This window comes from Pseudonaja textilis, chromosome 11, assembly GCF_049901715.1.
Source record: "Pseudonaja textilis isolate UNSWEBS1 chromosome 11, rPseTex1.2, whole genome shotgun sequence".
Lineage (NCBI taxonomy): Eukaryota > Metazoa > Chordata > Lepidosauria > Squamata > Elapidae > Pseudonaja > Pseudonaja textilis.
In genome coordinates, this window is record NC_142000.1 from 5511026 (window position 1) to 5536067 (window position 25042).

Genomic DNA, 25042 nt, shown 5'->3' on the forward strand with positions numbered 1-25042 from the left:
AAAGAGCTTCCCTATATCGTTAAATGGCAGGGGAGGGTTTTTGGCCAATAGGAGCGGAGCTTGGGCCTATTGGGTGTCAGAAGCCGCCTGGGAATGCTCACACACACCCCCAGCGGTTCTTAAATGGCACTAATACGACCGTAGACTATTATGAGCCTAGACTAGCTCTTTATAGAAAAGAGAAAAGGAAATTTCCTGCTAATTCGACTGCAGTGGTAATGTTTATTTATAGGGAGGGCGATAGGCGGAACATCCTTCCCGTTTCACAGGAAGTCTCGAGGCTGCTCCGAAGCTTTTCCCGCTCCTGGCACGATGATTGGACAAATGAACCTTTGGAGACCCGCCTCTTGACGTGACGTCCTCCTGCGGGGCCTGTCGGGAGTCGTAGTTTTCTCCGCTGGAACACGTGCGGGGGAGAAGCATGAACGGGAAGCCGAAGCGGCGGCCGCTTCTGGCCGGGTCTCTGTCTCCGCCGCTGCCGGGGAAAGCCGCCAAGAAGCGCGTGAAGCGGGAGATCTGTGCAGAGTTCTCTGCCGCCGTCAAGGAGCCGGCCTTGAAGGAGAAAGTGGCCGCGGCTTGGGCCAGCCAGGAGCCGCTCGAGCATGGTAGGAGGCAGGAAGCGCTGCGGGTTCCAAGGGGCTAGTCCTCATTGAGGTATAGTTGCGGTTGTGCCTGGCACTAACCGGCAGGGGGTGCAACTGAGCTTTAACCCACCGATATTTTCCAGATGCTTTGCAAAATGCAGTTGATCTTATTACTAGATTTTCATCCTGGCCATTATTTTTATAAGTGTGAGATATATATTTACATACATACACATAGCTGTATAAACCATAAGATAACATACGCAGAGAGAGAGACATATAAAATGATACACAGTCAACTTAAAATATAGATATATGGATACTGATATACCTTGGTATAATCAGCGTTGCCTAATATTCCTGCCTTTCTAGTTTTTGTTATCTTGGCCATTATCAGTGCTGAAAGGACCCAGCTTGGGAGGGTAGAATAGAATAGAATAGAATTAGAATTCTTAATTGGCCAAGTGTGATTGGACACATAAGGAATTTGTCTTTGGGTATATGCTCTCGGTGAACCTAAAAGAAAAAAAATACATTCGCCATGAATCATAAGATACAACACAGTGGTAGTCATAGGTTATTAAATAAGCAATCAAAATCATACCAGGAAACTAAACAAAACAATATAAACCATAAAGATTCAAGCAACAAGATTATAGTCATAGGTAGAAAAGGAGACTAGGAAGATGAGAAGAAAAATAGTGATGCAGTCTTAGTAAATATTTTGACAGTGTTATGGGAGTTAGTTGTTTAGCAGAATGATGGCATGGGGGGGAGGGGAACTGTCCTTGTGTCTAGTTGTTCTGGTGTGCAGAAAGGTCCACCTTCCCTTTTGAGGGAAGGAGTTGAAACAGTTATATGTCAGGGATGTGAGGGGTCTGTAAATACTTTCACAGCCCTTTTTTTGACTCCTGCAGTATACAGGTCCCCGACTGAAGGCAGGTTGGTAGTAATTGTTTTTTCTGCAGTGCTAATTACTCTCTGAAGTCTGTGTTTATCTTGTTGTGTAGCAGAGCCAAACCAGACTGTTATAGAGGTGCAGGTGATGGACTCAGTGATTCCTCTTTAGAACTTAAAATATAGATATATGGATATTGATATACCTTGATATAATAACCAGTGTGCCTAATATTCCTGCGTTTCTAGTTTTTGTTATCTTGGCCGTTATCAGTGCCCCCAGCTTCGGAGGGTTGAGGTAACCAGCCTAAGATTCAACCAGAATTAGATATTAAAATTCATATTTAAATTTATGATTATATGCATATAAGAGATAGAGATAGATGTAATTCAATCTATAATTTGATTATATTTTAAATATATATTTAATAATGAAAGTTAAGACTAAAAGCCTAAGACAGAGTCTTATTTACTATAGGGCCGTGATGGTGAACCTATGGCACGCATGCCACAGGTGGCACATAGAGCCATTTGTGTGGGCACGCGAGCCTCAGGCAAACTTAACTCACTGCGAATGTGCACGCCTCCCAGCTGATTTTCGGCCAGTGTGAGGCCTTTTTTGGCCTCTCAAAGGCTCGAAGGAAGCCCCTGCAGCCTTTGGAGGCCGAAAACCAGACCCGTTTCATCACTTCCTGTATTTCCGGAAATACCAGAAGTGACAAAACGGGCCCATTTTTCAGCCTCCAAAGGCTTCCCTTGAGCTTCTGGGGAGTCAAAAAGGCCTCAAACCGGCCAAAAATCAGCTGGGAGGTACAGTGCAGGTAAGGGGGTAGTGGCAGCGGGGGGTGGGAATTGTTCGCACATGCTCAGGGAGCGTGTGGGCCCCCACACACATTGCCTTCTGGGTGCTGGCATGTGAGCGAGCATTTGCAAGCCATGCACAATTTTGGCACAGGACCCCCAAAAGTTTAGCCACCACTGATATAGGGTGTTATTTGCCATGACCTCTGTCATGCTCTCTATCTCTAAAACCTGCCGCATGGGTTGTGTTTCCTCCAGAGGCCATCTCTCTAGATCCTGCTCCTTTCCCCCACTGTGTTATCCCAGATTTCATCCGCAACGAGGACTTCCTGGAGGAGCTGCGGAGGGAACTCCTGAGCCTAGATTTCCATGAAAAGTGTAATGATCTATACAAGTTCAAACAGGTGAGCGCTCCAAACTAACCCACATTCTTCTGAGGGGCACTGGTATACCAAATGCTTGCTTATTGGGTGCCTTGTTCAGTTTATAACTTCCTGAAGTTATGACAGTGCTGAAAAAATAACTTTACAATCGATGCCTGTTACATCATCTCCCTTAGTCATGCGATCACCATTACAGACAGTACTCGTTTCCTTTGCTTGACCTGTTTTTTTTTCCCCCTTCCCATCATGCAGAGTGGAGAGTTTGGAGAGAAAGGGATTATACTGTACAAGAGAGTAAGCAGGCATGCAGTGGGAAATGCCCTGGCTGTTTATGTAACATATAGGGACTGCCAGCACCACTGTATTGTTTTTGATGTGCATTACCCATTGTGGCCTGCTTAGTATCCTGTGAACTTTCCTTTTCAAAGGGTGTAAATACAAACATGAATTTTCTTCTTGCTATTTAGCACAGTGCGGGCGTTGAGCACTCCAAAGGATAGCTGAAAAGGAGAGCACGCTTTTGTTCACATGATTTTCCAGTTAGGATTCACTTTCCTTAATGACAGAGTTGCGATTGTAGCTGTATAGTTTTCTTTTGCAAAAGCTTCCATCTCTGAATAATCTAACGTGTCTTTCTGGTTTGCAAAGTCAGATGACCTAAAGAAGAGAGGAGGGCCTCACGTAGCGGCATTAAGGTAAGTTAGCCTTGTTTTGATTTGGTCATCAACTAGGATCAGCAAAATTATATTAGTTCCTAATTTGATTCATGGCAATCTACAGATTTAGGTTTGTTTGTTTTTTTTCAAAATAAGCTATTATATTTCTTCAGCAAAACAAGGTTTTAACAAATGCAGATTTAGCTCTGCATTGAAAGTGAACTAGTTGTTGCCATTTCATTTTCCTGTTTAGAACAATTGTCCTGATTTCACTCATTGTTCAGTTAGGTCAGCTACCAAATTGTGTATATTTATTGATCTATAGATATAGCCCATCCCTCTCTACATTTATTCACCTTGAACTGTGAGAATGTATGAGGAACTGGGCCCTATTTAGTTATAAAAGATAACCTGTCCTGTAAAAGCGAATGCCAAAATGCCTCCTTGCTTAGACAAGAGGCCAAGCTGAGATGCCGCAACCTCACCTGTCTTCTCTCTCACCTGTTAGAAAAATTCTTTTTGAAGAATTCCGGTCTTGGCTTTCTGATGTGATCCAGGTAGAGCTGGAACCAACCATTGATCTGTCTTGCGCTAAATATGAATATACAGGTAAGTGAAAAATTAAAATAACCCTGAAGGTATTGCTAGAAGAAACTATGAACCTGAAAAACCCAGAAAATTGAGAAAAGATTGTTGAGCTGCGGATTTGTGAGCACCTAGAAATAAATGGTGATTACTAGAAGCCAGCTTGGGTTTGTTAAAAACATTGTGCTGGAAAAAACTTATTGTGAAGGCGTCCTTGGTGCTCTGAGTTTGCCTGTTTTCTTGCAGGTGTTTCATTACCCTAACTAGGTAACATCATCAGTGCTAGTAAAGAGTGCAAGCAAGCTTAGAGATCACCAAGGACCCCTCATTTCAACCCCGAGCTACAAAAACTCTCCTTTACCTTATTGTCTTCTTTGACTAAGTTAGTGGATCAGGGAAATGCTGGGGACATAATTTACTTAGACTTCAGTAAGGCATTTGACAAAGTAGACCGCAGCCTGGTCTTGAAGACAGAATAGTGTGGGATAGACAGCATCACCGCCAGCTGGATTTGTAATTGGCTGACCAACCGCATTCAGTGTATGGTCCTCAGTGGAATTGCATCTACATGGAGGGAAGCATGCAGTGAGGTACCCCAAGATTCTGTCTGAGGCCTAGTACTTTTCAACACCTTCATAAATGATCCAGATGAGCAGGTACTGTAGAAGTGGAACTCATCCGATTTGCAGACAGTACTTAACTGGGGGGAGAATTGCAAACACTTTGGAAGATGGATCTTGACAGACGTGAGCATTGGGCAGATGGAGTACTGCATCCAGTTCTGCTCACCACAATATTAAAAAAAAAATACTGAGACTCTAGAAAGAGTACAGAGAAGAGCAACAAAGATTATAAGGGATCCGCAAGCTAAAATGTACAATGAACAGTTAAGGGGATTTGGTATGACTAGTCTAAAGAAGAGAAGTATTAGGAGTTACATGATAGCTGTCTTCCAATACTTGAGGAAAGAGAGTTGGGAGGGACCTTGTAAGTCATCTAGTCCAACCCCCCACCTAAGCAGACCCTACACCATTTTTGACAAATGGCAGTCCAGTCTCTTCTTGAAAGCTTCCAATGATGAAGCTCCCACAACTTCTGGAGGAAACTTTTGTTCCGTTGGTTGGTTATTCTCATAGAAAATTCTTCCTTATTTCCAGGTTGAATCTCTTGTCGTTCAGTTTCCATCCATTATTCCTTGTCTGGCCTTCAGGGGCCTTGGAAAATAGCTTGACCCCCTTCCTCCTCTCTGTGGCATCCCCTCAAATATTGGAAGACTGCTCTCCTGTCTCCCCTGGTCTTTCTCTTCACTAGACTAGCCAGGCCCAGTTCCTGCAACCGTTCATTGTATGTTTCAGACTCCAGTCCCCTAATCCTCCTGGTTGCTCTTCTCTGCACTTTTTCTAAAGTCTCAACATCTTTTTTATAGTGTAGTGCAGGACAAGAAATAACAGATGAAATTTCATTAAAAAGAGACTCTGCCTAGACCTAAAGAGAAATTTCCTGACATTTAGAACAATTAATCAGTGGAATGACTTGCCTTCAGAAGTTGTAGGTGATCCATCACTGGAGGTTTTTAAGAAGAGACTGGACAGCCATTGGTCTGGGATGCAGTAAGGACTCCTGCCTTGGACTGGAAGTCCTCCAAAAGTCTCTTCCAGCCCTATGATACTATGAAAGGTGAGAAAGCTCCTGTTGGATTGGAACGCAAGCAATAGATTTGGGTGTGAAGAATCAGCACTGACCCCAACGGCACATAATCAACTTGACCGCCCTGCTTTATTTTAGCCACATTGTGGGCCTCACACAACCAAATTCCTGTTTCGTTCCAGATACCCTGCTGTGTCATGATGATGAGCTGGAGGGCCGGAGAATCGCATTCATCCTTTATCTTGTAACCCCCTGGGAAAAGCAGGATGGGGGCACTTTGGATCTCTTCTGCACAGATGGTAGGATTTAATTATTTTTGCCTGCTTTGGTAGATTTTATATCGCACCTGTCCTTCGGGAGCTCAAGCCAGTTCTTCAGGGTTCCATCCTTCCTTTCCTCCCCACCTCCATCTCTCTTGGATTGACACCCTATATAACATGATTGGGAAGTTTTGAGTGCTGACTGCTGTCAAGCAGCGTGTATGGTGGTCTAACTGTTCTTATATTCCAACTTCTCTTTTGGCTAAAGCTTATTTCTGTTATCTGAATAAGGGAGGAAGCGCTAGTTGGAAATGGAGCTAATTATTTCATTCGTAAAACCACCAGTGAATCCTTGATATTTCAGGGGCTAAGACGCTGAGCTTGTCAATCTGAAAGGTCGGCGGTTCGGATCCCTAGCGCCACGTAACGGAGTGAGCTCCCGTTACTTGTCCCAGCTTCTGCCAACCTGGCAGTTCGAAAGCATTTTTTTTAAATGCAAGTAGAAAAATAGGGACCCCTTTGGTGGGAAGGGAACCAGCCACATGACCAGGGAGACGTCTTCGGACAGCACTGGCTCTTCGGCCTTGTAACGGAGATGAGCACCGCCCCCCAGAGCCGGAAACAACTAGCACAAATGTGCAAGGGGAACCTTTACCTTTAGTGCCAAAGCTGAAGGAGGCCTCTGAATGGTTGGTGAGTCAGGTTCCATCGCAGTGCTACTTCACTTCACAATCCAGGGTTGCAATTTCAAATGTTCATAACCACAGAAATTCTCTTTTAAGCATTAGCGGAGGGTTTTTTGGTTTTCTTTTCTTTCTGTTTTTTTTTTTTTCATACTGCAAGCTCTCACCCTTGGTGCTTTCTTACTACCACAATGGGCTGCTATATTCAGTGGGGTATACAGTGTGATACTTATAGAGTTAGGGCCAGACTAAGATTTGGATCCTCCTAAATTGTAGGCTGAGCCTTCTTTGCAAATTTGATTCTTCTGTTTCACCTGACTCCAAGGGTAACTGTTCCTCTCTCTTATTCAGAAGCCAGAAAGTGGTGAAAAGTAGACACGGTGGGAGGATTCCAGATAGTTGGGCCTACTACTTACTGGTATGTGTCTTGTATGTGTCCTTGTCTCTGGCAGATCATTTCCAGCCTTTGCAGATTGTCAAGTCTTTGGTCCCTTCCTGGAACTCACTCGCTTTCTTTGAAGTATCACCAGTCTCCTTCCACCAGGTAAGCAATTGTTCCTTCTCCTATGTTGAGACTCTAGAACGAGTGGGCAACCATTTAAATATGAGCCAGACGTGTGCAGCCACTGCCAAAAAAGCCAACACAGTTCTAGGCTGCATCAACAGAGGGATAGAATCAAGATCACGTGAAATGTTAATACCACTTTATAATGCCTTGGTAAGGCCACACTTGGAATATTGCATCTAGGTTAGGTCACCACAATATAAAAAAGATGTTGAGACTCTAGAAAGAGTGCAGAGAAGAGCAACAAAGATGATTAGGGGGCTGGAGGCTAAAACGTATGAAGAATGGTTACAGGAACTGGGTACAATGAAAAGAAGGACATGGTTGCAGTCTTCCAATATCTCAGGGGCTGCCCCAAAGAAGAGGGAGTCAAGCTATTCTCCAAAGCACTGAGGGCAGGACAAGAAGCAATGGGTAGAAACTAATCCAGGAGAGAAGCAACCTGGAATTAAGGAGAAACTTCTGACAGTGAGAACAATTCATCAGTGGAACAACTTGCCTCCAGAGGTTGTGGATGCTCCAACACTGGAAGTTTTTAAGAAGAGGTTGGATAACCACTTGTCTGAAGTGGTGTAGTGTTTCCTGCCTAAGCAGGGGGTTGGACTGGAAGACCTCCAAGGTCCCTTCCATTTCTGTTATTCTATTCTATTCTTTTTAGTGGGTGCACAGGAGAGCAACGAAGATAATTTGGGGGCTGGAGACTGAAATATACGTTGAACGTTTGCAGGAATTGGGTTTGTCTAGTTTAGTGAAAAGATTGACCAGGGGTGACAGGGATAGCAGTCTTCCAATATCTATGGGGCTGCCACAAAGAAGAGGAGGTCAACCTATTTTCCAAAGCACCTGAAGACAGAACGTGAAGCGATGGATGGAAACGAATCAAGGAAAGAATTAACCTAGAAATAAGGAGAAATTTCCTGACAGCATCTTTGCCTGAGATACCAGTGCTTACCTGTTCTTTTCCTCTGTCCCAGGTATCTGAAGTCATTTCCAAAGAGAAATGCCGCTTGTCGGTGAGCGGCTGGTTTCACGGCCCCTCCATTGCAAGACCGCCACGTCATGTGGAGCCACAGATTCCACGAAGCCCCCACATCCCTCGTGATGTAAGCTGATTGCTACCTTCACTATCGTGGCATTGTTCTACAATACTTCAGGTTCTTGGTCTGGCTTACCAAGGGGAAACCTTCACGTTTTCTCTGCAAAGGCCATTTCTGCCTTTGCTTTCATGTTTCAGTCTAACATTTGAGGGGGCCAAGTTGGGACTAGTCATTTCTCCAAATAGAAGCTGCAGTTTGTAATTTTGTGCTTCACCTGTGATATACACTTGGGTGTGGTTATATGGATAATGTGTTGACTACTGAGTGCAAAGCAATATAAGTTTACATGCTGGACCAGTATTTGCTGGACCTGGTCAACTTTGAGATGCTTGGGTTAGCTGGGGAATTCTGGGAATTGAAGTCCATGCATCTTAAAGTTGACCAAGTTGAGAAACACCATATTGGACATGTGATAAACACATGCCAGAATTTCTGGAAATAATAGTGACAAAGAACAAAGGTGGTTACTTTGGGACAACTTGATTTTCAGAGTAATAATGTAAAAATTTCGGCCTTGTTTTCCTTTCTTGCACATTTTTCCAGCACGAAATCTTGTACGATTGGATCAATCCAGTTTATTTGGACATGGATTCCCAAGCGCAGATCCAGGAAGAATTTGAAGATCGATCTGAGATGTTGCTGAAAGACTTTCTCAAGGTGAGGTCAGCACATTCTTGGGTGCCAGATGATAAGGCAACAGGTACGATCCCTATTCTCACATTTCTTTCATCTCCACGTGGCAGGTTGAGTGGTGCCGAGTACAGGTAGTCCTTGACTTACAAGGACTGAGTGACCATTCAAAGTTACAACGGCACTGAAAAAAGTGACTTAGGTTTGCTTTTCACACATACGACCATTGCAGCATCTACATGGTCATGTGAATAAAATTCAGACATTTAGCAACTGATGGGGACCCATCACATCCCAGACATAAACTGTTTCAACTCCTTCCCTCAAAATGACGGTGTAGAGCACTGCACACCAGAACAATTAGGCACAAGGACAGTTTTTTCCTGAAAGCCACCACTCTGCTAAACAAATAATTCCCTCAACACTGTCCAACTATTTACAAAGTCTGCACTACTATTACTATTACTCTTCTCAGCACTCCTTATCGCCCATCCCCTCCCATTTGTGACTATATGACTGTAACTTTGTCGCTTGTATTCTTATGATTTATATTGACTATGATTTGATCGCTTATTGTACCCTGTGACTATTATTAAGTGTTGCACCTGATGATCCTTGACTCTTTATGAATGTATCCTTTCTTTTTATGTACACTAAGAATATTTGCACCAAATGCACCAAGACAAATTCCTTGTGTCTTCAATCACACTTGGCCCATAAAGCATTCATTCATTCATTCATTCATTCATTCGAACACTTAGCAACTGATTCATATTTATGATGCTTGCAATGTCTGGGGGCGTCACGTGATCCACTTTTGCGACCTTCTGACAGGCCAAGTCAATGGGGAAGCCAGATTCACTTACTAATTGCAACAATTCACTTAACAACGGTGGCCAGAAAGGATGTAAAGGGGGAGAAAAACTCAACTCAAATTCGACTGAGGAATTAATTTCATTGGAATCGTCCATCCGCTGCTCTTGCAAACTCCCTGCTTCCAAACTCCCTGGCTTCAGGTGGGCTTTCATTGTGCTTGCTTCCTAGACAGACAAGTATCAGCTAGTTTGCAAAGCCCTGAAGACGGAAGGACTCACCTGGAGCATTAGAGGGCCTCCTAACAAAAGGTAAGGCTGTTTCAGACGGCGTCACTCCTAACTGCGTCGGGCAGTTGTGTTCAGCCGAGCAGTTTTCCAGCCACCAACCTGTGTCAGCTGGATTTGGCTCTTGCTCCAAGCTATCCATGAAATGCGAGGCTCTCCTGTGAAACTGGATCATCTTGAGAACTTCGGTTAATCCGACAGGTCGTCTTATATGTTAGTAAGGAAACGAGGATATGAAATTCCAAACAAAGGAACTTCCTAAGAGTTCACCCTCCCACGTTGCTTACAGATCTTTTGTGGTTGACGAGGCTTTTTAATTTTTTCCCAGCTTTTAAAAAAGAAAGGTAGCCTCTCGGGAGACCAAAGACAAAAATACAGGTGTCCTTTTTTCGCAACCCACCCATCTTTTAGATCCTGCAAAACTCAGGTTTTGGCAGAGCAAGGCATTCTGAGTTGCAGTCTCTGCTTTGGCTTTATCCAATTGCAACTCTTGATTCAATTTAGATTTTAAAGTTTTAAAGAAGAAACTAGAATGGAATCAAAATGTAGTATGCAGTTTTTACTCTTTCCTGTATATACAGGTAGTCCTCACCTTACAGCCATTCATTTAGTGATCACTTGAAGTTACAGTGTCACCGAAAAACGTGACTTGTTACCAGTTTCACACTTACCACCATTGTAGCATCTCCGTGGTCAGGGGAATCAACATTCGGATGCTTGGCAACTGGCATGTATTTATGCCGGTTGTAGTCTTCTGAGGTCAGGTGATCCCCTTTTGCGACCTTCTCACGAGTAAAGTCAAAGTGGGGAAGCCAGATTCACTTAACAGCTGTGTAATTAATTTAACAGCCGCGGTGATTTACTTTACAACAGTGGCAAGAAAGGTGGAAAATGGAGCAAAACTCACTTAGCGAGCCACGGTGGCGCAGTGGTTAGAGCGCAGTACTGTAGGCTACTTCTGTTGACTGCAATTTGGCAGTTGAAATCTCACCAGGCTTCAGGTTGACTCAGCCTTGCGTCCCTCCAAGGTGGGTAAAATGAGGACCCAGATTGTTGGGGGCAACAGGCTGACTCTGTAAACCGCTTAGAGAGGGCTGTAAAGAACTATGAAGCGGGATATAAGTCTTAAGTGCTGTCACTATTACTATTGCTTAAGTGTCTCGCTTAGCAACAGAAATTTTGGGCTCAGTGGTGGTCATAAGTCCAGGACCATCTACATTAGCTGTGCTGCGTTAGCAGAGCCTTTCAGCGAAGTATTTTGAAGGCAGAAAAAAATGCAGGAAAGTCTTCGTTCATTCATGAATCTTAACGTCTTTTTAGGCATTACGAGAAAGCAGAGGAGAAAAGCTTGCCGGCCCCTTTAAAAGAGTGTTTGGAGCTCTTCCAAGCTGAGGCCTTCTTCTTGCTCCTTTCCAATTTCACGGGCCTGAAACTGCATTTTTTAGCCCCAGAGGAGGAAGAGGAAGGAGGAGGAGAGGTTCCTGAAAGCTCACAAGGACCCAGCAGTCAAGAGGAAGCTGGCAACGCAGACGGTACAGAGGCGCCAGGGAGCATCTCCAGAAATGAAGACAGCCAAGGGAATGGTATGTTGAGCTTTCCAGATCTAGCCTCAGGGTCTGCCTGTCCGTCAGCACAGCCCAAATCCCAGTGTGCCCAAAATGCTTAGTAATCCGTATCGATTACATCTCTTCAGCTCCCCTTTGATGGGGGCATTTTGAGAACTCACTAGGTAGGTTTATTACTATTCGACGTAAACTCTTGATTCTCAGCTCAGTGAAGGTTGTAGGCTGGTCGGTAGAAATTGGGCAGAATCTTAAAATAAAAGTTGTCTTCTTCTCTTTTTTTTCACCAAATATGGATTTTTCAAATTATTACCGCAGTACATTTGCTGGAATTCCTCAGGAGCACAGAAGGGTATAGGGCCGTGATGGCGAATCTATGGCACGCGTGCCACAGGTGGCACGCAGAACCGTTTGTGTGGGCACGCAAGCCCTAGCCAAACTTACCTGCACTTCACATGCGGCCCGTTTGAGACCGATTTTGCCCTCCCAGAGGGTGGTGTGGTGTTGGGGGGTTTCCGGTTCGATGTGTGAAGGGTGAAGGATGTGTGTTTGTGTTTATTTTCATGGTCATGGTCATGATGTGCACTGAAGGTGGTGTTTGATTTCATTTGTACGAGATGCAATGACAATAAAGTAAACTAAACTAAACGGAGGCTTGAGGGAAGCCTCTGCAGCCTCGGCAGGCCAAAAAACAGGCCTTCCGGAAATACCCGAAGTGCTGAAACGGGCCTGTTTTCAGCCTCCTAAGGCTGCAGAGGCTTCCCTCGAGCTCCTGGGAGGGCAAAAATGGCTTCAAATGGGCCGAAAATCAGCTGGGAGGCGTGCACATGTGCAGTTGCAGGTAAGGGGATGGGGCGGGGGTATTGCACACGCATGCACAGGGGTGGTGGGGTGCATTGCATTGTGGGTGCTGGCATGCACGCACTTTCGGCACACCACAGCAAAAAGGTTCGCCATCGCTGTTGTAGGCTGATCGGTAAAACTTGGACAGAATCTTAAAATAAAAGTCATCTTCTTTTTTTTCCCCACCAAATATGGATTTTTCAAATTATTACCACAGTACGTTTGCTGGAATTCGTCGGGAGCGCAGAAGGGCGTAGGGAACAAGTTTCATTTATTTATTTTTTCCATGCATGTTTTTCTCGTTTTCGTTTTCATGCCTGGGTGAGCGCAGTGTGCAATTGGTCTGAGCAGCCCTTTCTGAAATCTGCCCAAGTCCAAAGAAAGAGCCAAGTGACCCATTTAAGTCTGGCCAGAATGATTCTGAATGAGAGCGGCTAGGAAAGCATGTGGAATTGGGCCCAGCTTCAGCATGTTGGGGAAATGCCACTCTCCTTGGTTACCCTGCTTGCTGTGCCAGGACGCTGTTTACCCTCAGAAAGAGAGAGACGCGGCCCTCTCGTCCTCCCGTCACCGTGGCTGTTTGTGGGTCTGGCTTCGTTGTGTACAAAGGGTGTTTCTTTTGGTGCCTTCCTCCCCACACAAGTTGAGGTTGGAAACAGAGGCCTTTTCATCCCTTCCTCCCTCAGAAGTAAACATCAACAGATCTTGGGGCACCAGCTCTTCTTACTTTTCCACAGCCTTTTCTTCGGGGGTGTCTTTAACAGCGGAGAAGCACCGTTGAGAAGGTTCTTGTCTAATGGTGACCTTCCTGTCCATATTGAAAAATTGTTGGCTTCGGTATCAGCTTGATAGGAGGTTGCCCATCCCATCCCAGCGATGTGAAATTTCAGAGGATTGGAACTTACTCTGGGGAAATCTAAGGACACGCTGTCCCCAAAAGTGCTTTTTTCAGGAGGCTATTGGACTTTCTGGTTTTTCTTTGAAGACGTTTCGCTTCTCAATCCAAGAAGCTTCTTCAGCTCTGACTGGATGGTGGGGAACGGAAAGATTTATATTCCTTGCAGACAGCTGGTCATTTGCATCCTTTTAGAGGGACGTTGAGGCCACTTGGAGTCTATCTTGGATGAGAAGTGAAACATCTTCAAAATACGTTTATCTGAGGACACAAGTAAACCTCCAAGTGGCCTCAACAGCCCTCTAAAAAGGATGCAAGTGACCAGCTGTCTGCAAGGAATATAAATCTTTCCGTTCCCCACCATCCAGTCAGAGCTGAAGAAGCTTCTTGGAGGAGAAGCGAAATGTCTTCAAAGAAAAAAAAGTCCAGTGGCCTCCTGAAAAAAGCGCCTTTGGGACAGTCATAACCCGGATGCTGAAAATCTCCAGAGACTTTCAGGGGCAGGTTCCTTTTTCTCCCTCCCTCACCCAGTTCTTTAAAATGTTATGTGGCCACCCCAAAAGCCCAGAATCCCTGGTCTTTTCTCCCTCAGGCGTCCCTCTGTGCTCTGGAGAACTGAGACGCTGGAGAAAAGGATGCTACACACTGATCCATGATGCCCAAAGAGCCGAGTTTGCCCTGGATTTGCTGCTCTTCTGCGGGTGTGAAGGTTGGTTCCACTTTAACCTGTCTGAAACCGTTCGTGGGGAGGGGCTCTTCCTGCCCCACCTTCCATCGAAGAAGGAAGGCCTGGGAGTGGGGTGAGGGGAGCTGTTGTTGAAGCACCGCAAAAGGGATTAAACTCAGCCGCTCCCAAGCAACAGGTTATCCGTCTCACGGATCTTCAAAGTTACCCGACGTTGGCTAGGTTTGCAGTCTCTTTGTTTTCAGCCACTTTGTTTTATCCACTAATGCAAGAAGATAATCCAGAGTTAACCATGGCAGGGGGGAAAAATATCCTTTTAGGCCTAAATGAGAAAACATAATACGTGTTGTGGTTAGCTGGCAGCAGGTGCGGATGGCTGAGGAGAGCGAGGACTCAGGTGAGGGGCCAGGACCATCAGGGAGTGGACTGCTGCCTTCAGAGATTGTGGGGGCTGGCAGCAGCGATGAGGAGGTTCCCGAGGAGCCTGTGCCAAGTGCAAAGCGTGCGCGCAGGGCTGCTCGCAGGAAAGAGCAGTTACAACAGCACAAGTGACTCGGGAGTAAGGCTGTGAATCGGACCTTCTTTGCAGGAAGCAAAGACGTTTTGAAATTTCAGCATCGTGGACATTCCAGTATCCTGAGTTTTTATTTGAAGATTCTTGTATTGCAAATTATTTCTTGTCTGTTATCTTTTGGCAAGTCTCGCACAGTTTGGCAAGGCTTGTGCTTATCACAGTTAATTATTTGGCAGAGGCATTAAAAGGTTTCTGTTCCCTTTAGATTGTGTTTAATTTGTCGGAAAAGGGCATGGGTCAAACACAATGCATATCTCCCTGGAAATTGTCCCAAAGGTCCTTTTTTTTTCAAAGGGCAACTAGACTTTGTTTTTTTCTTGGAAGACGTTTCCCTTCTCATGAGAAGCGAAATATCTTCAAAGAAAAAAACCCAGAAAGTCCAGGTGCCTCTTGGAAAAAAAGCACCTTGGGGACAACCACGACCTGAATGACTGAGAATCTCCATATCCAACCCTGGAAATAGCTCATAATATTAAGCCGTGCAGATGTCGTATACTTGTCTTCACAATCGAAAGCCATCACTCGATGATTTTTATTTTTCCGATTGAGTTGGCCAGCCTTCCTCTAAAAACAAACTTCAAAATCTTCTTAGTACCAATGTTGCTCGGCCGCCCAGGGTCTCCTCTAGCCGAGATGGGCAGCAGATAAATCAACAAAAAGAAATGAAACCTTACTGCTGTGTTTGGGCCAACGGATTGGGCTTGCGGCTGCTCGCTTTAAAATTTAAAGGCGAACCTTCCTTCCTTCCTTCCTTTTTAAGGCTGGGACGTCGAATCGGGAGGCTTCACTTCATACATTGCCAAAGGTGAAGATGAAGAGGTAAACGTTTTCTTTCCCCCACCCCATTTTCAAAAGCACAGGTGAACTTGAGTTGTTTTGAAACTTAACGTAAGCTCTTCCTATCCCTCCCTCTCCAGATGCCCAGCCGTGGGAAGTAGCTCACGGCTCCTTCTTAACATTTTTTAGCAATGGGTTCTCTGCCTGGTTGCTAGGTGGGTGTGGCCATGGGGGGTGTGTGTGGCCTAGTTGGCCTCTTGCACCATGGCTTGGGGGGGGGGGGGCAGCATTTTTGCCCTCCCTGGGCTCCGGAGGTTTTCTGGAACCCAGAAATGGGGCCTTTCTGAACTTCCCGGAGGCCCGTTTTTCGCCCTCCCCGAGCCTCTGTGCAGACCCTGCCTTTACCTGCATCCAAAACAGGCCACGTGGGAACTCTGCGGAGGGGTGGGTGGAGCCAGCCAGGAGTGGGATTTGGGGGGGGTTCCTCCAAACTGCACAGAATCTTAGCTAGGGGCTCTTCCGAACCCCTGAGAAGAACCCCCAGCAGCCCACCCCCCTTCTTCCTGCGTGTGACGAAACACTGCATGCCGCGTGAAAAGCGGTGCTTCCTGGTGACCTTAGCCTCATCGTCAATGCAAGGGCCAGTGAAGTAATCCAAGGAATCTTGGGAGCCCTGTGGGATCAGGGAAACTATGCAAAATGGGAGCCCGGGGTGGCCCAATCTAAAATATTCTACAGAGTCCCCAACTTTCAACCACAAACAGGAACAGAATTTATCTTGCCAAAGCAAGCGGGGTATTATTAGGTGAGCTGTGCGCGGCCAATCTGTCCCCTTTGCAGCCTTTATAAGAAAATACACGCCGGCTGCCGAGTGCACAAATTCGGATCGTGTGAACGGTGGGAATGCTGCAACAGTTGTAATGGTGCGGACTGGCCGTGAATGCCAGTCACTAAACGAATGGTTTTAAGTTGAGGACGCCCTGTAGGCACGTCCCCAAAGTGCATTTTTTAGGAGGCAACTGGACTGACTTGTTTTTCTTTGAAGACATTTAGCTTCTCATCCAAGAAGCTTCTGACTGGGTGGTGGGGAATGGAAGGATTTATATTCTTTGCGGACAGCTGGAAATTTGCATCCTTCAGTGACTAAAAGGATGCAAGTGACCAGCTGTCTGCAAGGACTATAAATCCTTCCATTCCCCACCACCCAGTCAGAGCTGAAGAAGCTTCTTGGAGGAGAAGCGAAACGTCTTCAAAAGGAAAAAACAAAGACAGTCCAGTTGCCTCCTGAAAAAGCACCTTTGGGACAGCCGTGACCTGGATGAGTTGAGAATCTCTAGAATGTTACCTGTATGCATGTTCTTATTTATATTATTTCTGCCCTTGCTCTACTTTATTCCCCCATCGTTTACCCCGCTTGTTTTTCACCCTGCAGGGGATCTGATTCAATCCAGTAATCACTTGAATATCCTCCCTTTAAAAAACAACAACAAAAACACCCGTATCTTTTTTTTTAAGATGCGTTGACAAAACTGAACAGAATAATCCGTCATAAGAGCATTGCTAATGCTATTGTGTCACTGCCAAGTCCTACTTTCAATTTCCATAATGGTCTCAAGCAAAGAATTCGCCTTTTTTGTGCCGTTTCAAAAGGGCTGGAGCTGGCTGAATAGAGGGACATTTTGTTCCCACGGTAGCCGCTCAGGATGCCTCTGTGAATTTGAACATGAGCCTAATGAAAGTAGCATCTCGTAATGAGTAGCCGCTGACAATCCTGTTTCCCACCCCGCAGGGAAGCTACCTTAATGTTTATTTTATGGGAAATTATAGTTAACTTTATATATATACATCCTATTCTTCTGTGCATGCAGCCTGAATGTTTCTAGCAGAGGAAATCGGGTTTTATTGAAACCCATATTTTGGACGGGTCTGCACAGATGCATTCACTGTATGATCTTTAAAAGGAAATACAGGTTGTTTTCTTAACTGTCCTTGTTTTATTCTCTTTTCAAGCTGCTGACAGTTAATCCAGAGGCCAATTGCTTGGCTTTAGTTTACAGAGATCGAGAGACACTGAAGTTTGTGAAGTATGTTAATCAGCGTAGTTTGGAGCAGATGCCTGACCCAAAAGAGTTCTGGGACTTCTCCTTTGTTTACTATGAATGAGAAATGGAGCCAGCCAGTGACGGCCAGCCATTTCTCCTAGTTCAATACTCAAAAGGAGAGTTTTTATCCTTTCTTACAAAGAAAGATCCTGTTGCACCGTCTGCTTTACTCTGATGCTCCTGGCAAAACCCCACTCCTTTTCTGGGGCCCTTTTGGAAATTGAACCTTGAATCTGGGAGGCCCACAAAACTTCCACAATGCGCGAATACCACATCGTTTGGACTGAGGCTGGACTTTGGTTATGGCTCATCCTAAGCAGCCTCAGAAAACACAGTAACCTTGGAAGAAGCCAAAACTTTCCAAAGCCAAAACTGTTCTCCAAAACTTTTCTGTTTCTCACAGACCACAGAAGAAAGGTGTTTCCTATTGGTCTAATTATGTGGTATTTTGCAGCTTGGGTTAATAATTGCGGAATATGGTTATGGTTTGTTGAGTAAACCTCTACTGGTTTGGGATTCATGGAGCTTGTTAAACCGTAAGTCAAGCCAGCCTTTGAAATGTGTAAGCCGTGACGGATTGCTGTCAGCTGCACCAAGGGCAGAATCCTAACTCAATTATAATAGCTGCAACCAGCTTAATAACTGAGACAAAATGTTGAACCAGAACCGGTTAAATGTTTAAAAGGCAGTGACCCTTTTTAAACTTTATTCTTAATCAAGACCTTACATTAATTTATAATAATAAAAAAAGGTTTGGCGTTACTTTTAAGCTTTCCTTGTCTTGCTTCATACCAAAGCTAGCGCACAGTTTCTCCTCATTGTCTGGCTCACGGGTATCCAACCTTGGACTTTTGAAGACTTGTAGACTTCAACTCCCAGAATTCCCCAGCCAGCATGGCTGGCTGGGAAATTCTGGGAATTGAAATCCACAGGTTTGAAAGCAGCCAAGATTGGACACACCTCAGACCTAAGTGAACTAAATCATACCGATAGACTGAGGCCTGTCAGTTTTATTGAAGGATGAAACGTTGCTATTTTAAATCAACAGCCTCCAGGGCGGTTTTGGCTTCTGAAATTCCCAGATTTGGTCTGTAATGTCCATAAAAAGCTTGGCCCTCTCTCCACTAGCATGATATTTATAAAGTGTCAACATCCTACCCTTCACTCCCCTACCACAGGCGGTCGAGCGTCCAGGCCTAGTGAAGTTTTCGTACTGCACTTCACTGGGCACTGATCGGGCAGCCTCCTCTACTGTCTTATCTGCCTCTAGATCTTCCTGCTCCGCTCCCTTGGCTTGTTTTGGCCTCCAATCTTCACTCCGATCAAGAGCACGATGTCCCCAGGCGCATGATTTTGATGAGCATACTAACGCTGTTGTTCTTAATAGCGTCCCGGCAGGCAGCAATCACTTGCATTTTGTGTTTACCAACTGGAGAAAAAGGAAAAGGGGAAAGAGTTAGCGTCCCCGGTTCTTTTCCAAGAAGGCAGATGAATTCTGTGGCAGTTCAGAAGGGGGAAACCGTTCTCTCCCTCCCAACCCAAAGCAGCTGAGGGCTGAGAAGGGGACAGCCTGTGCAGGACACAGCTATTCTTGCGGCTCGCTGTTTACATTATTTTGAATTCCCTCGGGAGGGTGGATGGGCCCTCCGCAGCCCGTTTTTTTTAAATCCGTGAGAAAGGCACGCTAGCAGTCATGTGCCAGCATCTCCGAGCCCAGCAGTCTTAAGAGGAGACTCGAGGCCTCTCTGGAAACGGCGAGAAAAAACAAAAACAAATTGGGGACCTGGAATTTATACAAAACTAGGTCAGTACTCCTGCTTCGCTACAAAACTATGTGGAGAGCTTAGTTTTGGGGAGGAAAATAACGGGGGAATTCTGCCTCTGCCTACCACTATCCATTGGTATTCATCCGGCTAGCGTCCTGTCAGTTGTGTGAGGGAGTTGAGGGCTGTTTGGAAAGTGAAACAGTATTTGCTGTGTGAGCAAAAAGGAGACAACAAGGAGCCTGGGCGTGGCTTAGCTCAACCTTTTCTGTACTAAAGCTGGTTGCTGCTGGGAAACTAAAACTGAAAACTCCTCTCTTCTGCTTGCGTTTTGCATTTGGAAGAGATTTCTTTTCAGGTGGGGAGGAGGAGTGGAACTCCTTAGCATCAGAGCATGTTAATGATAATATAGGAAATACTAATGCTCTGATGGTCATTTCAAAAAATCCTTTCTTAGTGAGCCCCTAGAAGCCAAGAGGAACATACGTGCCCAATTTCGTGTTTGTAGGCTTTACGGTTCTGGAAATTTTGTGATGATGCATGAGGGATATTTCGCTTTTATATATAGAAGGAGCAGCCTTGAGGAAGTGAAAAGGCCAGCCGGCCTTTTCCAGGTGGGATTAAAGTGGGGAGGGGAACAGCACCTTCTCCAAACGGGTAGGCATTTGGTTAACGTTCTGGTGAGGCAACATCAAAAGCAAACAAGTTTCTTCAGGATAAAGAAACCTCCCATTGCAATAATTTTGGAGAAAGGGTGGATCAAACCATTTGCCACTTTGGGAGCCCTGTTTTGTTTTTTATTTTTTCCTGCCAGAGAAGAAAGACTTGAGTTCTGCCGAGCTGCAAATCGGGACCAAAGTAATCTGGATCAGGGTTTGTCCGCTTTTAAAAGGTGTGGATGTCAACTCCCAGAATTCCTTAACCCTGCCTTGCTAGTATGGTCAAAGGCCTTGGTGTGTTTCTCAACCGTGGGGACTTTTAAGATGCAAGATACGTGGGCTTTAACTCTCAGAATCCCCCAGCCAGCTGGGGGGATTCTGAGAGTTGAAGCCCACGCATCTTAAAGTTGCTAAGGTTGACAAAACCAAGAGCATAGATTGCATGTAATACGGATGCCAATTAAGGCCTTTCTTGACAACATAATCCCCAAAGTGCCTCTTGTCCAGTGTGTCCCTTCAAGAAAAGCCCAGGGACAGTTTGGGTTTTTCCTAGGGGGTTGTGCCTTAGGAGAAAAGCTCATGCCTTCCAAAACATTACTTTTTGGAATATTACTGGATGCGCGTTCATGTAACTCTTTCCAAAAGCAAACCAAGGGTTTTATCGATGGCTTTCGGATTGACCCCTTTTCCCCCCCTCTTCGGTTATAAACAATCTGAACTGCATTCCCCCTGTTATCTTTCAATAACCCAGGAAGCCCCTTCCTCCCGTGAGATCTTTGGTGTTTTCTGATCTTGGTTGTTTTCTTGCAGCACACTGATGATGTTTCCTAGCTCGGTAATGAAACGTCTGGAAGAAAACAACCAAGCTCAAGAGAGCACGAAGGACCCCAAGTCCTCCTCCTCCTCCTCTCCTCTGCAATCACCCCTCTCTTCTAACACTGATGATGTTACCTAGTTGGGTAATGAAATGTCTGCAAGAAAACCAAGCTCAAAGAGCACCAAGGCTCCCATAGTCATTGTCCTCCTCCTCCTCCGCTCCCTTCTAGCACTGATGATGTTACCTAGTTGGGTAATGAAATGTCTGCAAGAAAACAACCAAGCTCAAAGAGCACCAAGGCTCCCACAGTCATTGTCCTCCTCCTCCTCCACTCCCTTCTAGCACTGATGATGTTACCTAGTTTGGGTAATGAAATGTCTGCAAGGGAACAACCAAACTCAGAGAGCACCAAGGACCCCACACATCAACCTTGAACTACAGGTTCTCTTCTACTGGAATATAGTAATCTGTAGAGTCCTTGGTACTTTCTGACCTTGCTGGTTTGCTTGATAATGTTTTATGACCCAACTGGGCCACATCATCGATGCCCTGATGGGGCACTGAAGAGGTTACCCAACTAGATCATGAAATGTCTACAGGAGTTCAGCCAAGCTCAGAGAGCACCAAGGATTCCACAGTGAGCTACCGATGTTCTCTTTCATTGGTACCTCCTCTTACGTTTAAACATAAGCAAGTAAGTTCAGCTCTTCAAACAACGACACAGCTTTATTTGGGGACCGGATCACAAGGAAAGCTTTCCTTGGGTTCAAATGGAGGCCTGGCTCCCCTTGAGTCCTCCAGCCGAATGCATATAAATGTCAGCAAGACTATTTTTTTAAGAAATCTAATTTGAATATTTCCCTACATTCAGCTGAACGCTCATAGAAGCTCAAGAATTGAGCCTCTCCGCTCAAAATTCACTCCCGTTGTCTTTCCAAGTTGTACTTAGCCATATGCTTTTCTTTCCAAGCTCCAAAGTGACATGACATATAAGAGAAATAATCCTTGGGGTCCTTACCTCGGAGATTTCCTGCTCGTTGGATGGCCTGATTTATTGCTTTGAGATTATTTAAAAGCTCCGTGTGATTGGTGCAGCGAATCTTGTACTGAGACAATAAATCCTTGTTGAGGTCATACAGTTCATTATAACGTTTTTTCATGTTTTTCCTGCCAGGGTGAACAAAAAATTAAGAGTATAAGCAAATAACTTGTTGAAAGTTATTTTAAATTGTTGGGGTTTGAGTTGCAATGAATCCAAGACAAGCTTTCCTCAAACTTTCGTTAGTGCCAATGTTGGATCTTCTGGAAACAGATGTGGAAAGGCAACGTAGGCTGCTCTGGGACAGGTGCACTTCTTGGCATTTTAGTATGTGATGCTCCTGGCAGCTTCCTGGGTCCTGCATTTTCTCATCCCCCACCCCTTTATGGGCTTCAGTTTGGAGTTTCTGGAGGAAAGAGACCTCTTAAGGGCAATCGTGACTTCCTTTCCAACATTTGCAATCCTAACCCTCCCCCCTCTTTGGAAGAGCTTTAGAGCTCCCGCTGCCTTAAGAAAGTTCAAAACATCCTCAAAGATCCATCCCATCCTGGGAACCCCCTTTTTTTGAACTATGACCATCTGGCAGATGGGACAGGACAATAAAAACAAGGACAAATAGGCTGGAAATCAGATTTCCATGTTAGTACCAAATATGAAATAGAAGCACCAATACTTGATTCTGCATATTATAACAGCAGCTAGAATAAGTTTTGCTCAGAATTGGAAATTGGCTACGACCCCTTCAAAAAACATGATAATCAATGATACACGAATGTGCCGAGATGGATAGACTAACAACTGCTAAAAGATAATCAAGACAGTGAATATTACAAAACTTGGGATACCTGGTACGACTGGCTAAAGAAAAGGTGATATTTGATGACCCAGTAACATTTTGAAAATAAGGGTGACGTGTAAATAAATGTAAATAAACTATATGTATGCATATGTAGAGTTTAAAAGGACGAAGGAGTTATTATGACAATGTATAACACGCTATCGGAAGGAAAGTACAAGTGTATTGCTCAAACAATGCTGTAAAATGTATATACATGTTTTTAATTTTACAAACGTTGAATAAATATATTATTATTTTTTTAAAAAGGCTGGAAATCAGCTTCTATCCCAGGGCAATAGCTCTGTTGAATTCTACTGTATAGTGCAATATTAATGCAGTATCGGGGGTTTTCAATTCAATTGGATAGAATGTGAAGGATGTGTGTTTGTGTTTAGTTTCACGGTCATAATGTACACTGAAGATGGTATTTAATTTCCTTGCATGAGTGTAATGACAATAAACTAAATAAGATAAAATAAACAAAGGAGGCCCTCACTAAGCAAGAACTACCTGTGTCAGGTGTCATGCATCTGTCTCAATGCAATTCCATTCAGCAGCTTTTCCCCATAGTGAATCTGAAGTTTGCTTCCAATCCCCCTTTAGTTTTACTCAAGTAGCAGTTTTGCTTTCATCATCATCATCATCCTATCCACTGCAGGATGAAGGGCTCTTCCAACCGATACAGTCTACCCTACTTTCCTTTGCCGGTTGAGCCCGCAATACTCGCTGATCGATCGGTGTTCTATCAATCAGTGTTTTGATCAATCGGTGTTCCGCACTCACCAGTCTCCCATGAGGCGGGAATCTTCTGCACGAACCAGCATGCTGCGGATGGAGTTGGAGCTGTCCGCCATGTTGGCTGTGAGCTTCTGACAAACCGAATGAGAACTGTCCACCTGTGGAAGAGAATCACCTACAACTTAGTACGGGTAATAGGAGGGCGAAGGTTCGTTCTCCGAGCTTGTGGGTTGGTTTCCCAATATTTCTTTACTAGGCTAGGTAACATCTTCAGCGGAGTTTATGGGATGTCAGTGTCTGTGTTCTTCTGTTTATAAGGGATTCAAGTGCAACCCACCACACTCGTGAATCCATGGAAGCCTGGTGCTCCCCAAGCAATTCCATCAAAAGACACACTGACCCACAACCAGCCTATGAACCCCCCCCCCCCAAAAAAATCCAAATCAACTGCTATCATGCCCTTGTCAGAATCTGATTCGCAGCTAACGGGGAGTGGGAGTGTGGCTCCGTTGGCTGTGGAGGAAACTGGGGAAGGGCAAAGTCCAGGTGGGCAGAGCAGGGAAGAGGTAGAACAAGGGAGAGAGAGTTCACAGAAAGACCCAGGCCCATCCCCTCTTCGTCCTAGGGCATGCAGGGAGGAATGGAGAAGGGAGCAACTTGAGTTGCATGGCTTATGGGGTAGGAAAGGGCCCTGATTCCCTTCCTTAGCTGCAGCTGGGAACACAGTATAAAAAAGAAAAAGCTGAGCACAGCAAAGTTTTCGACAGCAAACTGAATTATCTGGTATCGTCAATGCTTATCTAGGTTCCTGGCGTCTTCCCAACTGTGTGTGTTTTGCTGGAGTTTCAAGTCTGCAATTCCTTCTCCTGCCCTGTCAAGTTAATTACTACAGTGTGATTTATGTGGATTTTTATTTACAGTTTGTATGTACTTTGTTTTCGGACTGAATTTCCTCCACTTAAAGACTGTTCCTGGGAGAGTTTTTTCTCCAGCTGAAGGTAACCTGGACATTGGGGGCAAAGTTGAAGATAATAAAGGGACACTTCTTGCTTATTTGACTGTGTTGCCTTTGTGCCACGGGTCGTCACAACCGTGCAGTCAATGAGAGACAGCACTGAACCCCAGACAACTCACACAACCCCACCACCACCACCAGCAGTTCACTTCCCAATGACCCTGACCTGATGTAATCTCCTTATTCACAAGACTCTCGGTTGATACACCCACACCTGAAGTCCTTATAAATAGAAGAACACCGACACTGAATATCCCCTAAACCAGGGGTGTCAAACTCGATTTCACTGAGGGCCGCATCAGGGTTGTGTTTGACCTTGGGGGGGGGGATGGCCAGCTTGACGTCACTCCTGTCGGGGAGGAGGGGGAGCTATGGTGGCCCAAGGACTCTGCCAGCGAAAATGGGCTCCTGAGCTCTGTTTTCAGCTGTGATGGCTTCTTGCAATCCTCTGCCAGCAAAAACAGAACTTGGGAGGGCTGCTCACAGCCCTCGCAAAGTCTGTTTTTGGCCACGACAGTCTCCTGCGAAGCTCCATTTGGGCTGACATTGGCACCGCAGGCTGGTCCTTTGCTGCTTCCAGGGTGGTCCCGTGGGCCAGATCAAAGCACCCTGTGGGCCGGATCTGGCCCCCAGGTCTTGAGTTTGACCCCACCTGCTGAAGATGTTACCTTAGCCTGGTAACAAAACATTTGGAAACCAACCCACAAGTTCCCAAGAACAAACCTTCACTCTCATCCTACATCCGAGCTACAGATATTGCACACCCATAATATATGTGTTGGCCAGAGAAGACAATTAGATGTTTGCTTTCTGGAAACAGGGAGAGACTGCCCTGCCTACGATCCCT

At 45.2% G+C, this 25042-nt stretch overlaps 2 protein-coding genes across 6 annotated transcripts in view; one reads left to right on the forward strand and one right to left on the reverse strand.

Moving 5' to 3' along the window:
* Nucleotides 1-2: 2 nt before the first annotated feature.
* Nucleotides 3-18088, forward strand: OGFOD1 (2-oxoglutarate and iron dependent oxygenase domain containing 1). Of its 4 annotated transcripts, none has more exons than XM_087940507.1 (13): nucleotides 3-605; nucleotides 2589-2686; nucleotides 3314-3360; nucleotides 3830-3930; nucleotides 5736-5852; nucleotides 6949-7040; nucleotides 8036-8164; nucleotides 8702-8815; nucleotides 9833-9912; nucleotides 11209-11471; nucleotides 13781-13897; nucleotides 15208-15266; nucleotides 17235-18088. In XM_087940507.1, the coding sequence occupies exons 1-13, from the start codon at nucleotides 422-424 to the stop codon at nucleotides 17385-17387; spliced, it is 1554 nt and encodes a 517-aa protein (XP_087796633.1). In that variant the 5' UTR covers nucleotides 3-421; the 3' UTR covers nucleotides 17388-18088. The 4 variants fall into 4 exon arrangements, with proteins under 4 accessions (XP_087796633.1, XP_026570127.1, XP_087796631.1 ...); XM_026714342.2 differs by having other exon boundaries at nucleotides 375-605; nucleotides 2541-2686; XM_087940505.1 differs by lacking the exons at nucleotides 15208-15266; nucleotides 17235-18088 and adding an exon at nucleotides 13985-14351 and having other exon boundaries at nucleotides 385-605; nucleotides 2541-2686; nucleotides 13781-13901.
* BBS2 (Bardet-Biedl syndrome 2) overlaps nucleotides 17997-25042 on the reverse strand; it is a 38131-nt gene continuing 31085 nt past the window's right edge. For both annotated transcript variants that reach the window (XM_026714340.2, XM_087940500.1), the window contains exons 15-17: nucleotides 23226-23338; nucleotides 21584-21732; nucleotides 17997-18755 (exon numbers count right to left, since the gene is read on the reverse strand). In XM_026714340.2, coding sequence (XP_026570125.2) covers nucleotides 18649-18755; nucleotides 21584-21732; nucleotides 23226-23338 — 369 coding nt within the window. In that variant the 3' untranslated portion in view covers nucleotides 17997-18648. The remainder of the gene's footprint in view (nucleotides 18756-21583; nucleotides 21733-23225; nucleotides 23339-25042) is intronic.

What these genes read in the sequence shown, in the direction of transcription:
- OGFOD1 (XM_087940505.1), top strand. Translation starts at nt 422, where the DNA reads ATGAACGGGAAGCCGAAGCGGCGGCCGCTTCTGGCCGGGTCTCTGTCT. An exon ending in CCTCACGTAGCGGCATTAAG is followed by an intron (nt 3,361 to 3,829) that starts GTAAGTTAGCCT and finishes CTCACCTGTTAG; the next exon opens with AAAAATTCTTTTTGAAGAAT. An exon ending in CACCAGTCTCCTTCCACCAG is followed by an intron (nt 7,041 to 8,035) that starts GTAAGCAATTGT and finishes CCTCTGTCCCAG; the next exon opens with GTATCTGAAGTCATTTCCAA.